Source organism: Diorhabda carinulata, chromosome 4, assembly GCF_026250575.1.
Source record: "Diorhabda carinulata isolate Delta chromosome 4, icDioCari1.1, whole genome shotgun sequence".
Taxonomy (NCBI): Eukaryota; Metazoa; Arthropoda; class Insecta; order Coleoptera; family Chrysomelidae; genus Diorhabda; species Diorhabda carinulata.
Genome location: NC_079463.1, coordinates 4,006,020 through 4,024,734, shown reverse-complemented (window position 1 = coordinate 4,024,734; position 18,715 = coordinate 4,006,020). Strand labels below are relative to the sequence as shown.

The following is an 18,715-nucleotide window of genomic DNA, read 5'->3' as shown; positions in this document are numbered from 1 at the left end:
TGTAGCACCGGCCACAAGGAGCGTAAGATGACACAGTCATCTCTATTACTCTATCTCTTGTCGTGTTCTCCCTCTAATATTCTATCTATCGTGTCTCTCAGCAATTTGATCGGTGGTAGTGGCAAGCCCACCGTTTCGTCCCCGCTCCTGGTCGTTTCCAATTTGGCTAGTTTGTCTGCCATTTGATTCCTTTCTACATTGCTGTGTCCAGGTATCTGGCAGACTCTAACCTTTCGGTCACAAATCCATTAGGGGGCTTCGTGACAGCTCACCACTGACCTAGATCTCACTGCCGTAGACGAGAGTGATCTCAGAGTCAAAAAGTAATAGTCGCTTTTTTACTAGCTGTAGTAGCAATTACATTTGATTCCAATTCATAGATAGTTTAGTTTCCATTTCATGGATCGAATAAGTTTCTTTACTTGATCTTATTCGATACTATCCCGTTTTTCTTTGAGCGCCGTTTTAAGGTCCGATTTCATGATTTGTACAGGATTTCTAACTTGAACTTTTCTCTAAAGTTCATCCCATAGGATTTAAGTTCGGGATTCGATCTAGCCCATCCATAAAGGCAATTTCTACCTGCAGTATGTGGACGTATATTGTCCTGTATTAGGATGAAGTATTCGCCAATGAAACTGGAATAGGAAATGACATGATCCACTAGAATTCCTTCTGTATATCGGTTCGCCGTTAATCGTCCCGCCAGTTTCAATAAAAGCCAACCCAGTGCACGAATCTTTCTCCAGGTCTTCTCTAGATTCGTTCTCTTTTATTGCTACCATGTAGCCACCCTCTGCTTTCGTATGAGAAGATAAAGAAGACTCATTGTCATTGAGGTTCCTATTTTTTAGCGATGTGCTAACAATGAATCAGTCATCTCACTCGGATCTGCACCTTCTTCTTCCAGAACCGTGTCTTCTATGAAAGTTATAAGCATAAGTGTGGTTAGCGGTCATAAAATATTGTTGGACTGGGAGGGTAAGGAATATTATATTATTTGATATCATTTTGAAGACAGTGAATTGTGATTTCAGGGGTGTCGAGGTATGAAAACTTGTTCAAGTGAGCTGGAACGGTTGGTAGAGAGAGAAAGAGCATGGCTACACCACTCTCATTTCTCTCTACTCTATTGTGAGTATATTCTAATCAAATTTAATATAATTTATATGCACCTGAGCTCATTTTTTGCTCTAGAGTCTATGTACGAACAATTTATAAGGATGATTCACTTTTTTTTACTTTATTTTTGTTAAAATACGCACGTACTAACTTAATTCTAAGTAAATAATGTTCCTTCCGAAAATAACGATCATGTTCATTCAAAGTTTGCATACTTAATATCGTCGAAAGTAATCCTCCTACTGAACCGTCGTCTTAATGTTATTCATGTTACGGCTCGCAGGTGGCGGTTGAAGAAGACATAAATACGTACTATGTGATAGTATTCTTATTCAGTTTGGCAATCCGTGATCAAAACACAAAAGATAAATGATACGAGTGAGCCATTTATCGTTCATCAATAATATAAAGTATCCAAATACGATTATATATTTTAATTGTGAGGACAAGTAGTTTTATAAATGGGCATCTCGAAGAAGTGGAATCGTCCCACACACACGCGCGCGCGCCAGGTATAAGTCCGTTTCAAAGGGTATCGTTTGCGGAGAGTAGACGTCATTGTCTTAATAATGAATGATATGTATGATGATATTGTTTTTCAAGTTTAAATTGCATCTCATCGTCTAACAGACAATTTATAACTACATTTAAAGCACCTATTGGTTATAACTAATTAAAGTTAAGCAACTACACGATAATTAGAGATCTTTTGAATGAATAAAATAGTGTTTTCTGAGCCTACTTATTACTTTAAAGGTGGGTAATTCTAAAGAGCACCCTCGTATTTAGAATATAAACGACCGAATCGGCAAACACATGGGTGTGATCCTGACATACATGAGTACATTTCGACACTAATGTGTATTAATGACCCTGCGCGTCGTATCATTAAGAGCTGCTGTTGGTATAAGCCATAACTAATGATACACACTTTCATAAGTCAGGGAATCGACAGTTATAATCGGTGTGAAATTCAATGGCGATTAGTTTCACTGATATACCGAATTTACATTGTGATTTTGTTGATGTCAAACAACTCAATAATAGTATTGAAAGTGCATTTATGATTGCTCAACTTCTTCTAATATATCAAATAACTTATCCATTCGTGTCTAGAAGAGTCGATTAAATTCCTAATGGAATCTTCATCAATTTTTTTTTGTTATTATCAAAAATGATCTATTATGAATGACTTGAAACATTGCCTCATAGATGGCAGTCCGAATAATGATAATTTTTCTGTAATTATAAATTGATCAAGCAACTAAAGGTGAAAATAAACTCAAGATCTACTAGAATCGATCTTCAACAGATTCTTACGAGTTATATGCAAATTTTTTTGGTCAAATAAGATGAGTAATGAAAATTTTTGGAACATAACATTACGATTATGAAACGAATTTTGAGAAGGATTCGTGAATCACTACGGAAATCAACAGCAAACATAACTAGACAAACATTCAATTCAATACACCAGCAAAAGAAATATTGACGAATATAGAGAAGGACTATAAGGAAAGAGCTGCAACGTGAAAAGTTAAAAAGAAGCTATAAAAATAGTCAAAAACAGAGCACTCGTCAAGAAAATGGTTGGAAACCACATGCATGGGGATAACAACCTCATGCCATATTTGCTGAAGCACAGCACCACAGGAACCTTGCTAAATTTGCTTCTTATCACCACATTTTATCAAATCACGTTTGTTTAGTACAAATTTTGTAATCAATGTTACAGTTACTTCACGTGAATATTTTGAGTGAATAGTTTGCGTTTATTAATTAACTAGTAATCAATTAATTTCATTTGGAAAATATTTTTTTAAACTTTATTCCGTTCATTTAGTTCTTCGTATGTCTCAGTTAAATCACCTTCTCCAATTATCAGATATTGCAAAGCAGTCAATATCTCCAGAAGCTCTGGTTCGTCGAGCCACTTGTTGATATCCTAATTTCAGTTTTTTCTTCTTTATAATTCATGGGGTGATATTAGAAGATTGAGTTGATCTTTCTCTTCTCAAAACCACCATAAACCCAGCCATTGTTGAAATTGAAATGTTCCTATTCCTATCAGGAATCATTCAACGAATCTCTCACTTTTTGGATATAAAAAATTCAGTATTTTATTTCTTTGTGTATAAATATGAACGTTTTAAATAGAAATATATCCAGTATTCTTTCAGGTTAGATGTTTGTATTTGGAGTTAAGTTTGGTCATAAAAAAAATTCGGATCCACAAACTATAAATTTCTTATGTTAGGTCAGGTCAGGACAATATACAAATGAACAATTTTGAAAAAGCTAGAATTTTTGTTATTTTCTCTAAATGAATAGAAAATCGAAAAATTAACATTTCCAATAATTTTTTCTACGCTTTGTATGTTTTTTTTGATGCACATTTGTTGAAACGTTGGTTTTTAAACTTAAGTCTCATAATTAATCAGAAAAATCGATGACATCAACGAAGACACAAACACATGGCAGATACAGAAAATCAAACTTCGATTTCATCTGCAAAGTTTGCGTCCAATTCAACGCAGATCTAATCGTTTCTAGTTAATAAAAATGCTAAGAAAACTGAAAATATATTATAAAAAAACCTTTTCAAAATCTACACTAGATAAATATTTAAAAATGCGAGCCATGGCTCATAACTTTGATACGTATGATGTGGAAATATTAGGTTTCCATACAATATAAATTTACGATTCATAAAGTATTGCAATTCAAGGGTTTTAATAATTTTCTCTTCTTATTGCGAGGTATATTCTAATATTGAATTTGCAAAAATAGGTAAGGATAGTACAATAGAATTAAAGACAAACTAAGATAAAGTTTACCACATTTTTACCGTTTTATAGTAACCTATCTAGTTGATTTTTTTTGGTATACACCCTAGTCATTCAGCCAATCACACTACTATTGAATAACATCATAAGCGTAGCTTTGAATTTTCAAGGAAATGCGTTATGGTCCCACAAACATCACTCTTTTATGTCAACATTGTAATTCCATTTAAGGAATTGGCGACAAAATTTCACAAATTGCATATCGCAATCTGTCTTATATTTCTTGCACTTAAAAAGAATTTGCTCCAAGGTACCAGTCTGGTAGATTATTCCCTAACATATTTACTTACATGACTTACTATGAAACTATTATGATACACTGTTTTCATATCAAAAATTATTGACTAATATTCTCATCATAGTTGCCAGATTGATGAAATTGGATATAAATTAACAGATTTGAGTTTTTGAGATGAAAAATTCAAGCAGTAAAACGATTTGGTAATAGGTAAAGAATGATAAAGCTATTAAAGATATCAATAGCTTTTAAACTCAGGAAAATAATGAATACAACAAATTCTTACAAAAGTAAATACAGGGGAAACATAAAAAATGAAAAAAAACATATACCAACGAGAAGATACAATTTACGGCAAGATGAAATTTGATTTAATGGTCAGGAAAAGGTGATTCAAACTTGGAGAATTATCAACGAGACGCGTTAGTAAAAATGTGAGTGGAAGGGAAGTAATAATCTTTATTAGTACAAGAAAATCATGGGTTCTATACAGTCTACAAAATAAATTATAAACACGGAACATTCAGATCTAGAGAATGTTTTTGTTTTTTTTTTTTTAATCAAAACATTGTAAATATGAAGCGAGATTCAGATAATTTCCGAACGTGGTGTTTAATTTCGATGGAAATTTCAAATTTAAGACAGAAACTTTTGATTTCCAACACTTTTACTCACTCACACGGATTTTGCAGTGAATACCAATAATTTTCGTTTGTATTCCGAAATGCCGAAAAATGTGAAAACCTCGGTATCCCATCAATGATGCTGCTCATGAGAATTAATAGTAGGCAGCCATTTATGGGGAATAAATAACTAAAAAAACCATAGATTGATGAATAGCGAATTTTCTAGAATACATGTGACCCGCTGTACTTTGGATAATATATTGTTTGTTTCACAAATTTTGAAAATAATTAAAAATTATATTCCCTCTGAGTCAGATCAAATAAATCGGTTGATAGTGATTGATTTTGTACTAAAAAATGGATCAAGGTGAAATAAATGAAACTCATACTAATCATGATATAGTCTCTGTTAATACTTTAATTAAGACAATCATAATATCCTTCTATACATTGAACTATTTACAAACAGATAAAATAATTTACAACTTTTCGGCTCGAAGCCAACAAAAATGATGTTAGTTTAATAATAGAATCTTACAAATCCATGATATGGTATTTTTTTATACACAACAATTGTCTAATTATTTAAAAAACGAACATAACAATAATAAGTATGTAAAACCAGAAGTACAACTAGAACGACTCTGTGATTGCATCTAGGATTAATACCACAGATAATTTCTAGGTAATAATAACTTTATATGAAAAAATTATAACAATAGTTTATTTGATTATCTTTTTTACATTTAAACGTAAAGTAGATTTTTCTTTATTTTATAGTTTCACATTAGCCAGCTTTGTCATTTTTAATGTTTCAAAGAAGCAAAAATATTGGGGTGAATGAATATTGAATCCTATCAAAATGTATTGCAACAAAAAAATACTCAACAATCTTAACGATTTCGAAAATTTGTCTGTAATGACGTTATATCTAAATCCCTTCAATTAAAAGTATAATGTGGTACAAAACTGAGATGTAACGACAATTTATGGTGTAGTGAACTATTTGTAACAAATTTATAGAAATCTCAACGAAGACTATGAAGAGCTTTCTAATCAAAACAGGCTGTCAGCAACTTTTTCTTTGAGAAATTAATTAGGCAACTTTGTACGTTCGGGAGCTGTTAAATTCCATTTATATTTTAATATTTCGAGTTTCAAATGCATATTTTTTGTTGGCGCACATCGTTGTATAGAAGAGGGACCCACATCGTTGTGTAGCTAAGGCGTTAAAGAGAATTAACCAGAATAAAGATAAAAAAAATTTATTATGATTAGTTAATTATAACATAATTTTGAAGAATACCAATGATACCGATGAATTTAGTTAAGCAAATTATCACTTATTACTAATTCTACGGAGGATTGTATGAGGTACAAAATGCAGAAATGTGTAGATACCTATATTAGACAATTTATTGAAAATTTAATAGTCCAATGTATCTCTGTTTTGTAGATTATCAAAAAGCGTTTGATAAAGTTAGCTGGAGCTATATTTGGACTATAATAGAGGAAATGACAACGCCAAAATACCACGCGAAAGTCGGAATCGACGGGCTTTACTCGGGGACATTCAGAACGGCAGCAGGAGTTAGACAGCTACCTTATTTAACTTTTATAACGAATACGTTATGAGAGAGGTTCTAGATGAGTGACAAGACGGAATATCAGTTGGCAGAAAGAGGATCAACAATCTAAGCTACGCCGACGACTGATCATAGTGTACCAGCAATAATAGAAATCATGAGCAGAATGTCTGTTATCAGAGACCACAATTCTTCACAAACATCAGAAATTGCAGGTTACAAAGTGGTTAACAATTTTAACAATCTTGGTTGCTTAATTACCAATACTCCATCTAGCAGATAAAAACCGAATAGAGGCTTTCGAAATGTGGGTTTTTAGACTACTCTTACGAGTATCATGAATACCAACCAACGTATCCGTATTACAAGAAATTGGTTCGAGATTGGGAACCAGAATAAACTACTGGGACAAAGCTAGAAGATCATGAATAATGGAACGATTAATCGGGAATGAAGGCAAACGCCCAAGAGGTAGATCTCCAAGTAGCTGGGTAGACCAAAAAAATCCTTGATAAATATGAAACTTCATCATGGCGAAAAGATTGGCAAGCATGGAACAAACTGCTGAATCAAATATAAATGGTGTTACTTTATCCCTTTTGGAGGATAATGGAGAAAAGAGGAGGAGTGGATACCTCCTTTTACTACAGTATTCCAAAATTTCATGTGCCATCAATTTTCTGATGAATAATACATGTTTGTGACCTTTCCATTTACCACTTTGGACAATAATAACGAAATTACAATAATCCCTTCATCGTCGTAAATTTTAAATATAGTTTCTAATAACTCTTTGTTATGATGAAATTTTCATAAATTTTTCATATTGGAACATATATTGGTGGTCTGTAAATGTTTGATATTATCTGAGCTGAGTAAACGCTTGAAGTGGGAATATTTTTTACTTTCTTGTCTTTGAAAACGGACCACGAAATAACATTGAAACTCAATTCAAATATTTGATAAACCGAGTAAGGTTATTTTTGAAATTGAAAGTAAATTTGTACGTCAAGTTACTTAAAATAATAGAATGAACTAGTTGCTTGTTAGCTTTTCCCAATTAAATATTAGATATGTCGTATGTGTTTAAAAGTTTGTAAATATTTCATAAAAAAAAAACAAATTTGTACCGAGAATGAAAAAAATGATGGTCCTTATACATAATCATCATTGCACAGTTTGTTAATTAGATTTACTATTATTTGAATTGTCTCTTAAATATTAAAGAATTTTATCAGAAATCTAAATCTGACATTCTTTAGAAATAAAGACGTAATTAGAGAAATTATTACAGTTATTGAAGAAGATTCATTATATCTTCTTTGTTTTTCGCATAATTTAATTACTTTTTTAAACATTGAATATGTATTTCTGTATTAGTTCTGAGCCTTACTTTAGTTTCATACCATTTTTTGCTAGTAATCAAAAGGAGACTTTCACATGTTGTACCCGATGCTATGTCGTTCAAATTCTTTATTAAACATAAGATATTTAGTAATAATTCAATCAAATATAACAATCAATGATTTGCTAAACTGTCTTAAATTTGTTTCAATATCCGTCGCGGTATATAGCCAGTTGAGTAGTTGTTTTTTTTTGTTTAATGCCACAATTTAGCTTGAACCTATCAATACACAAAATATGAGTCGTTAATCTATACAACAGAATAAAAACGATAATTGTAATGAAGATATTATGAAGAATTGTGATCAAAATAAAATTCATTGTTTTACTAATGATTTTTTTTAAATCAGCTTCATACCCAATCCTGTATAAAATATGATACACTGGATTTAATGCCGCTCCCAATATTATTTCTGATTAATGATAATCATTAACATTTAAATAACAAAGCAGCTTCGTCTAAATTTTGGTCCAGATATTAAATGATTGATTGCACATAAAAGTATCACGACATATTTTTTTGCCACCGTTAAGCGATTCTAATAATTTGTGATTGCCACATTAACATAATTATAAAAGTAGTTCGTATAGAATTTAAAAAAATAAAACCGTTGTTGACATGTTTAATTGATCGAAACTATTAAGAAACAGTTTTTTTTTAAATATATAATCCTGGTATTAAATCCATTAGATACTATAACTGTAGATCGGGCAAAAAGTATTTGCTTTGAGGGGATATTTGAATAGTTGTAAAGCATTCGAAATATCCTGTTTCTAATTTCGATATTTGAAAACCTGTTGCCTGATCGGTTTATGTGATTGAAAAATACACAATTTAAAGTGCGAACAATTCCTAGAACTACTTCTATCCATCGTCGCCAACACGTCTTCTTCGTTTTCTTTTTATCATCATCAAACTTTCTTTTGTTCTTTATCACAGATATAAATAAATGCATTTACACAAATGTACAAACAGATTGCATCTCAGAGTTCTTCACTCACATTGTATATTTATTTCATTTGCACTTTGCCCATTAGTTGCCAATGACATCGATAGGGCCAAATCTGAAACAGAAAAATAGACATTTTATTTAGAGAAGTTTCATTGGACCAATTCAGCTCTCAAGTTAATATAAGATTTGTGGTAGTTGAAATCAGAGGATAAACACCCACAAATACAGCAAAAAAGTATAAAAAAATGTTTCAACTCCACTCTATATACACCAAACTATGCTGTGCATAAAAATTATTCGAAGATTTTTTGGTATTGGAATATGATGGATTAGAAATAGTATCCGATTACGGATTAGTCAAATTGCAGTGATCCAGCTCTTTGACATTGAAGGAGTAGCGAGGAGAATCCAGAGGATCAAACGTTAGCTGGAAGTTGCTGAAGTAAGAGCTTAATCAGTTACTGTTCAGTAAGTTAAGTTAGCTGGAAGTTACTCAATTATTTTAATATCAGATTGTAGGGCTAAGGGTAATTGTTTTCAACTAAATTATTTTCTGGTGTATATACGTATAGCTGACAAGAGTTTTTGGAACTGCCACATTTTTTTTCTCTGCTTTCCTTTGCTGCTTTGCTTTGCATGTTTTCTTGATGCACTGTTTTCGTAAATCTCCAAAGTTTAGGCTTTATATAAAATAAAAATCAAAAGCTTTACACTATATTGCTTTATTCATAGAATAGTATCGAACATTCCAGTTTCGAAGCGTTCTAATACGACTGATCTTGTTCTATACACCTCCGCCCAATAGGTGAAGCTGCTTTGATTGGTCTACAATGTTTTTAAAATATTTCACTCCATTCTCCTTGGACGGGAGATAAAACATCGTTGTTTTGTTAGGTGATGTTCCATACTAGAATGTTCTGGGCTGTGTTAGACATTTCTTGCTCGAGAAACTTCTAATACTTATATTTTCAAAAGCTTCACCTTTTGGGTGGAGGTGTATAAAACAAGATCAGTCGTATTATAACGCTTCGAAATTGGAATATTCGAAAGTATAAAGTATGAATAAAGCAATAAGTGTGAAGCTTTTTATTTGTTTTCTATAATAGTTCTGTTGTCAGAAAGTAGAACAAAAACAAAGAGAAAAATAAGAGTAGTTTAGATAACTATTTACAGGGTATCAAGAGAATTGTGAATCATTCAATAATCAAAATGTCATATCGACTGCTAGATATCATCCTCTGTTATTTATAAATTATATAAATAGAGATTTTCTCAAATTACCCGTCGGCTATTACCGTTAAACAATTTCCTAAACAATTGAAAAGGTTATTATGTCAAAACTGGTTAGGCCACCAATAGCTGCTACATGATCTATATCTTGAAGAACTTTTAAGGCCCAGCTGGAGACACATTCTAAAATAAATGTTAGAAGCAGAGGAATTTATATGATTGTAACAAATCTTACTCAATTATGTACAGAAATTAGTGATTTTATATGAAAACTCATTATTTGTATTGGTTCACTTCCTCGTTTAATATATTTATAATACAGGTCTGTATTGGTGTCAATTTCCATATTTTTTTATAATCAACAACTTACGTTGTCCCTCATCGTACTGAATTACTAAATTATACCAAAACCGAAATAGATCGAAACATCAATTATAACTTGTTTCTTTAAGCTTATTTTATATGAAAAGACATAAGGTCAAGACGATTTTCCAAGAAAACATATGAAAAGAAGTAAAAAAGTTGAAACAACTCATGTTTTTCAAGGTATCGAGTTAATTTTTCCAATAGAATGTTTTTTTCCGATCTCATGATCTGTTAGTTTTGCAGGTTCCTCTGTATCAGTTCCTGGGGGGTGAACTGCCAGCTGTCCATCCATATCTTAAGAGGTCGTCCGGGTTCTCTTTTCCATATTGGTTTCTTTCTTTATTTCTTCTTTCTTTCTTTCGTTTCTTTCTTTTTTCGTTCTTATTCTCCCCCATCTTACGATGTCTTGCACCTCATATTGTTCCCTGATGTCAATGTTCCTGATTCGATCTACTCTTGTTTTTCCCACTATAGTCCTGAGCGTTATCATTTCGGCTACTCGAAGCATGCTTTTCGTTTTGTTGGTTTCCTCTCTGGTTTCTATTCCGTATGTCATGATTGGACTCATACAAGTCTTATAGTTCCCAACTTTGCTGTATTTTCGCATGTATTCGTTCTGCCTTAAGCCTTTTTTGATCTGGCTTCTTAGGTCCTTCACTGGGTCGTGATAACTCGACAAGTCCATACCCAGGTATTTAAATTGTGAAACTTGTTCGATGATTTTGTCCTGAACTACCAGCTTACACACTTTTAGGATCTGTTTGAATCCATTTTAGATTTTTCTCAAGAAAAAAACTACTTATTCAAACACGTAACTTTTACAAAAATCGAAATAAGGCAAGAAACTGACTGAAACTTTGTTAATGTCTGTAAACACCAATACCTGTTTTGGTTTTTTTTTTATTTTCCAAAAAGATATTTTTATACTATTGCTTGGAACTCAATTATTAATCGAACTCAACTTGAATTCTATGTGTCTGATTGTCAAAAACCCAATGGAAAACAACATTCTTTGGATTCATAAATTTACATTCGTAGTTACCAGAACGAAGTTTCTGATTTTTGGAATTTGATATTATAAAATAGTACGAAATTAAAATGAATAAAGAAAAATTAAAAAGAAACTAAAAATGCGTTAGAAATAGGTTTCTTGTAGTTGTTCTCAAATGTAATGTATCATTATCTCAAAACATTGTCTTGGATATCATTCAAAATTCATAATAACTGTATAATAGTGTCCTTATTCTCCTGACGTATCCTGGAACGTGTTCAAATTCTTTTATAGTTAACTGAAGTTGAATGTTCTTTAACAATCTCAAATGTAATTTCTTTATAATTTTCACTACCAGGAATCTCGTCTCTACTATCGCTTAAACCAATATTTTTACTATAAGCTTGTATCTCCAATAGAAAATCATCAACTTGAAGTTTCTCATATATGGCCAGGCAAAAGAAAGATCAAAGATCTGCGATCTATTAATCGAATTTATTGGTTATTTTGTTTCTAATTTCCACATCCAATAAAATACAGTTATACAAAGGCTCAACATGTTCTACGGCTTGGAGTCGCTTTACTACTTTCCTCCATCTATTTTTGATCGTGGCTACTTCACGGCAATTCTCTATTCAGTTTCTTTCTTAATCTTCTCCACATGCTTCTATCCATTTTTCCGTGGACGCCCTTTTCCCCTTATCTTTTCACTCAGCTATCTTCATCCATTTGTTCCATCCAACGTAGTTTTTTTCCCTTCCATATGTTCATTTCGTTTTTACAACACAAATTATTTGACGAATTGAAGATTTGACAAATAGTTCTGTAATGGAAATGGAAATGGAAAAGACTGAAGATGATATACTATGAAAAAATTATTAAATACTGTTGTTTATCCAACAATGTATCAAAATCTGGATATCTTCATCTTTATGTAATGTAGAAACAAACTATATTGAAATTAGTATTTTTATGGTCTAAAATGTGTATGGAAAATCTATAAGACTTCAAAAATCTTTTCGATTCCATTAATTTCTTGCAGATAAATAATTTCGTAAATGTGATAAGTATTTTTTTAACTTCGTTAACCACGCCTATCTATTTGCTTATCGAATCAATTCGTACTCACTTTTTTTACTTATCTATATCAATAACAAATAAAATTTGATCACGAGGCCGACTAAACATTTTAATATCATTCGAAATAAATTTGAAACAATCTTTGATACCAATTGTAAATTTTCATTATAAAGAAAATTGTGAAATTGTAGAAGGTTGAAAATAATTTACGATGACCAAATAACTTGAAGGTTTTTTTGACAAAAATAGAAACTTAGTCATCTTCTGGTTCTTGAACAAATGGAAACTTGTCAATTTTTATTCTTCAATACTTTATAACTTTCAATTATGTAAAAATCATCAAATATTAATACATATACAATTCTTCTAGATTATATAAAATCTTAATTGTTAAAAAGGCTTTATAAAATTTTCTCTTTTTTTCTATATAGAGATATAGAGAGTCCTTCTTAGTTAGTCTCAAATCCATATTCATTTACATTGATTTTCTTGGAACATATAACATGTATTCTTAATTATTCATATATTTATCCTGATTAATGTCTTTGGATTAAATTCTATTTTTATATAGTTACGTAAAAAGACAAACTTCTTCAATGAATTAACCTTCTCTTCCTGTCACTAATTAATAACATAGAAAAACTTCCTCGAATAGGCATATCCCAGAAAAAAGTCTTAGTATGGTAATAACTAAATAAACAGGTAGACTTGCGGTGCAACAGAGTCGGATTCATTTGATTTATACATACTACACAAAATCTAGTCTAACATAAAATTATAAAAGCAAAGGTGATTCTCAAATTGTTATCCTGGAATCAAATAGATTCTACTGGGATAAATTCGGCGAAACAAGCTGATGTATTATCATTAAATAAGCAAATAATAATCGATTTTGTTACAATAAATTTATCAATTTTCATCTATCTAGTTGCATATTGATGTTTCTCTCATATATAGAATGCCTCGCCTCCCGCGTTGTCTTCTTCATCTTAGATTGAATCCATCTCAGATGCCAACATCATTTGAATCACTTCCATTTTTTAGTAGACCTTTCGAGAGTCTCAGACGAGGGTATAGTGAGCATAAGGGGTTGAAAGTTACGTTGTGATGTCCTTTTGATCGAAAACGATAAGGTAAATGGTTGGTAATATAAGATACATGCCTCCCCAATTCCTAGACAAATCTATATAATCGCTTCATCTCTTTCTTGGTCATCCGATAATGAAGCGACCCAAAAGCGAACAACATAAATATTTATTGTATCGTTCATTTCGTGAATCAGTGTCATCTAGTCTACTGTTTTTCTAATCGTCTCACTTTTCTCAAGGAAAACTCGCACCTTGCTGTTTGTCTTTGTCGTACCTGGTTCTTATTATTGGCCATGGTATGTGGTTATTCCGCCAAATTGAATTGTTAAAAAGCTTGGTTGTTCGGTTCTTGAACTTTGAACAGCTTCTACATCCAGATATTTCGAATTCTATTACTTCGATGATCCAGGTTTAAATTTTTTTAAATTGTGTCGTTTTGTATGCTATTAACAACGCGTTTAGTTATTTGGCCTTTCGATTAAACACCTGTAGAAAGTGCGTGTAAGCCGTCTTCGTTTTTTACCGTAAAATTTGCTTTTTATCACTCAACCAATATTCCATATTCATATATCCGTTCCTTGATTTTATTAATCGCTTCCCACATTAATTTGGTACGTTGGTCTGAAAGTTGTACACGACCGAATGCTTTTTTTATGTCTACAATACCTAAAGATATTTATGTCTAATACCTTGCTGTTCGTTTGAAAGTTTAATCCAGCAGTTAATTTTGTTGGTTAATATTGATAAATTTAACGACTGATATAGTGACTGGACATAACCTTACGTATCGATTCGTTCAATTTTTAGGTTTTAATGGGTTACGTTGTTTATAGATTTCGTGTGGCCCGGATTTTGTGTGGGTCAGTCCGAACCTAGTCTAGTTAATGGCCGAGGACCATTCACTGATCGCTATCTTGCTTCATTTGTCAATGTCACAGAGGTGGCGATTGTGACTGCAGGGCATTCTTCATTCTGCGGACGATTCTCAAGCGTGGGCAATGCTTACGACGATGTTGCCAGATCGTAGAGATAAATTAAGAAATATATTTTATAAATTAGTATTACAACAGGATCAATTTATTCTATTTTGAACAAGCTATTTTTTTCAGGAAATTTATCCAATTGCTACATAATTTTTTCTATGATTTATTATACTGGATGCTTCATCGATATATTAAGTAAACATTTTTCCACAACATAGTTTCCTTTTAAGTGAATCCGTCGATGCTCTAATCTTTTTATTCCTTCCAAATAATAGTTGATCTGGTTGGAGATCAGATCTGGTAAATACGGTGGGTGGTCAACCAATTAGAAGTGCATTACTTTTTATTCAATTATTGTTTTATTTTTACAAAGTTAGTCGATAGATAAAACTCCATGAATATACCAAAAAACGGTTGCCATCACTTTTTCTACCGATGAAATATACTTTGTCTTTTTCAGAGGAGTTTAGCCCTTTGCAAACTCATGTTTTGGCTGTTTTTTCGTTTTAGGAGCTTAGTACTGCAGGAAGTTTTAATATTTAGTTAGGAATCGACCCAAAAAATCCGATTCAGCTCGGAAATGATCTTTCCAATGCGCTTTTGGTCCAAAGTGAGCCAAACGCATAAGACAAATACGTTCTTTGGATATGGCAATAGCCGTCATCCTACGGTAGCTCAAACTATAGACTTTTCCCCGTGTTCTAACAATAAAGTTTCACTTCCAGGAGAGAGATTCTTATCAGACTAGAGGGTCTAAAGAGTTTTTGTTGGGAATAAAATGTCTTGTTTCTTCGTTAGGTCGGAAACTTTTACGATATCAAAATGTTTAAACCGGTTCTACAGGATGTTTTTAAGAAAAAAATTGAAATTAAATCATTTGTTTTTGCCAAAATAATCAAATATCACATTCTGAATCATCATTAAATTACCAGCTACATTTCTTTAATTGTTGTTAGTGCTTAATAACATGCGTCATTAATATCATCATTAATAAATGATTGGAATAAAATATATTTTGTGTTGTTGCGATACATTCTAAAAATAGACAGGGCTTACCAGGTGGACGAAACGACGAGGCCCAGGAGGGAGCGGCTCATACTGGTGACACGAAACCTCCGTTCATGGTTTGGGAGCTGAAACAAAAAAAAAACAAAAGAATTAGGATATCAGTCGGATAAGAAGGTCCAATTAAACTGTGGGAAGATTCTAAATGGACCCGAAACGCGATTTGCGTGGGGTGAGGCAACAAGTTCGAATTTCTCTCTGATGACGGATATATTCGTTTTAATTGTATGTATCTTTTTACAAATTAACAGCTGTTTTGGAGAAGTGTCTAGAAATGTTTTAAAAAGTTGCTATGGAAATCTGATAAATTGTTTCAGTTATTTATAGTTTTGACTGTCACTACGATACTATCAATCGTGGTTACACAAAATTAAACAAAAAAATGTGTCAGACAATTCGTATTAATTGTTTTCAAGCATTTTTCAAGTCTCAATGTCGAAATACTTGGAATAGTTTTCAATAGTTATTTGAATTTTCTGGCAAGAAAGATTATTTCGTATGAATAACAATCAATTTAAAATGTTGACGCTTCTATAACAAATAAACAAATACGGTTCCGTTTTTTTTTTGAAATTTTATAAAAATTTTTACTTTTATATTACTTTTCACTATTTATTACGTAATTTTTTTTCATTATCGAGATAAATTTACTTCCACTATTGAATCAATTCTTCGATATGGTCAAATATAAAGATTCTTATGAGTAGAATTTATATTGAAGAAAAAAAAATAGAATGTCTAATGTTCCCATAATTTACAAGAACTTTTTTATAAAGAATAAGTTTTTTTCCTAAGATTAATAAAATTGTAAATCAACACAAACCTTTTATAAAAAGGCTTGAAGGCTGCATTATCCGTCGTCGAAGGAGGCATTTGATTCGATTGCGGAACCGGTGGCCTCTGAGGTGATTGTATTCTACTAAATCCACCTAGAAAACTTGATTGGGAATACCCACTATTTCCAGACGACGATCCTATACAAGGACCTTGACCAGGAATTAAATTACTCGCTACACTAGGAAGTTTCATACTAGGAGGAGTTTGGGGTGGCGTATCCGTCTGTACTTCTGGGAAACCTTGTTGACAATGACTAGGTAAAAACCCACTACCGCTGTACCTCGAACTGGGAAGTGCAAAACCGTTACTTCCGAGCCATTGCTGCGACGCTGGTGGAGGTGGAGGAGTTTTGCAAGCTGCAGTATCTGCTAACGACCATATTTTTGGTTTTGAAGGAGGTAGTGGTACACCGCAATCTGAAGTTTTCATTTCGGATTTCATTCCGAATCCGTTACCTAAGATGTGGTGCATGCTCGTTCCAAGAATGTCATCTTTCCTATCTTCGTCAGTCATATCGTCGTCGTCTAATTCTTTGTTATTTTCTGATTTTATTCTACCGTGAATGTCTGCAAATAAAAAATCTAATAACAATTTCTACTGATATATCATTACATATACTACCAAATCAATAAGTTTTCATATTTAATATTGAAAAATAAAAATTCCGTCTAATCTGTTGTTTGCAAGAAAAATTAATTGTTCCACGTATTTATGAATAAATTCTAATAAAATTTTTCTTTTTGTTTCATGTTTAATTCATTTTCCGTAGGTATTCATATTCCAATTTCTAGTCGAGTTTACAACGCTTGGACTGTCCTATTCGGAGGCTGATCGTTGGATCAGTGCGCAGATAAATTCTTTTTACGTTCGACGTTAGGTTGCAGGTCTCACCTGAGAACCCTCCTCCTTTACTTGGGCTTGGGACCAGCAGTGGCAGTCACCCAGCAACCAACCACCCACACATAGTCAGATGGTAACGTAAACGTAGAAGACATGTGGACAGGATGACCAGAGAAAGATTAGCAAAGATCGCACGATGACCTTTAGAAAGACCTCCAAAGATGGATGGATTCATGGACATTAAGCTGGAAACTACAGGCTTAATGCCTACAATACGTTGAAGAAGAAGAAGAAATCTTTCTAGTGAGAAAATAAAAATAATTCGTGGATATACAGTACAAATACGAAATAAATCTTTTTCTGTGTGTATATTTTCAGAAAGGGGGAATTGAATTGGAGTTAATGGAAATCAAAGAGCGTATCCCTGTGAAGTAATTAAGGGCCATGATAGGGTGGGTGATGGCAATATCTTTCGAAAAGGGCGCAACGATCCAGATTAGAGGGCGTTAAAGGGAAACAAACTTTCACTTATGGCAAATTGACTTGGGAAGTTCATCAACAGTTAACTTAATATTTGAGTTTATTACGAGAATTATTAAAATAAATTGGAGACAAAATAATGGGGAGAAACAAAATAAGTAGCACTCAACTCATTCAAAATAAAGATTTTAGTACTAAAAAATAAGGTATAAAACGTTATTAAACGATCTTGGAACATCATATGTTGTTCTGAAAACTGAATATATTATGGAGAGACAACAAGCAAGAAAAAACATCACAATTCCAAATCTCCAGGATAATAGATCGTTATGTAGAAACTTTTTTTATTAACGTTTCACAATAAAATAATTACTCAACTTTTTCTCGTTTTCTAGCCTGTCAGTTACGGACTAATGAAAGTCCTTAATATGTCCTTACACAAAATTCAGAAAATCACTATATAAAAATAATCATTGCCTCAACAGCGATGGTCATTCTCACAGAAACAAATTGTATTGGATTCTTTTTTCGATCTATCTATCTTTCCCTTGTTTTCATAATGTTTAGGGATTCTCGATTCTTATTTAATTATCTGAGTACCTCTTTATAACTGGTATGTACAGTCCACGGGATTTCGAGGACTCTTTTAAAAAGTGAGAGTTGGTTTCCATTTGCTGAATGACTCAAGTTTATTCTACCTGCAGTCATCTATTTCGTTTTCCTGATGTTTATATTAATACCCTGTCGACCAGACTCAAGCACTCTGCGATTATTGTAGAATCATCTGCGTACCTCACGTCCATATATCACGATAATATTTTTGAAAAAGATTTTGGAAGTTATTCTTGAAATGATTATCATACTGAACTAGCATTTCTGGAGGGTTGTTGGTGATTCCAGTGTGAGATGGTTAATGAGAGGTTGGTAGATTTCATGTATGTTTTGGACCGTTGGCTGGGCAGTAAAAATGATTTTAATTG

General features: G+C 32.4%; 1 protein-coding gene across 4 annotated transcripts in view; it reads right to left on the bottom strand.

The window, feature by feature from the left end:
* Positions 1-5,232: 5,232 nt before the first annotated feature.
* LOC130892701 (homeobox protein araucan-like) overlaps positions 5,233-18,715 on the bottom strand; it is a 101,965-nt gene continuing 88,482 nt past the window's right edge. For 2 of the 4 annotated variants that reach the window (XM_057798248.1, XM_057798250.1), the window contains 3 exons: positions 16,402-16,996; positions 15,570-15,646; positions 5,233-8,887 (listed from right to left, as the gene is read on the bottom strand). In XM_057798248.1, the coding sequence (XP_057654231.1) occupies positions 15,607-15,646; positions 16,402-16,996 (635 nt within the window). In that variant the 3' untranslated portion in view covers positions 5,233-8,887; positions 15,570-15,606. The remainder of the gene's footprint in view (positions 8,888-15,569; positions 15,647-16,401; positions 16,997-18,715) is intronic. The other 2 variants (XM_057798249.1, XM_057798251.1) reach the window with 1 other exon arrangement.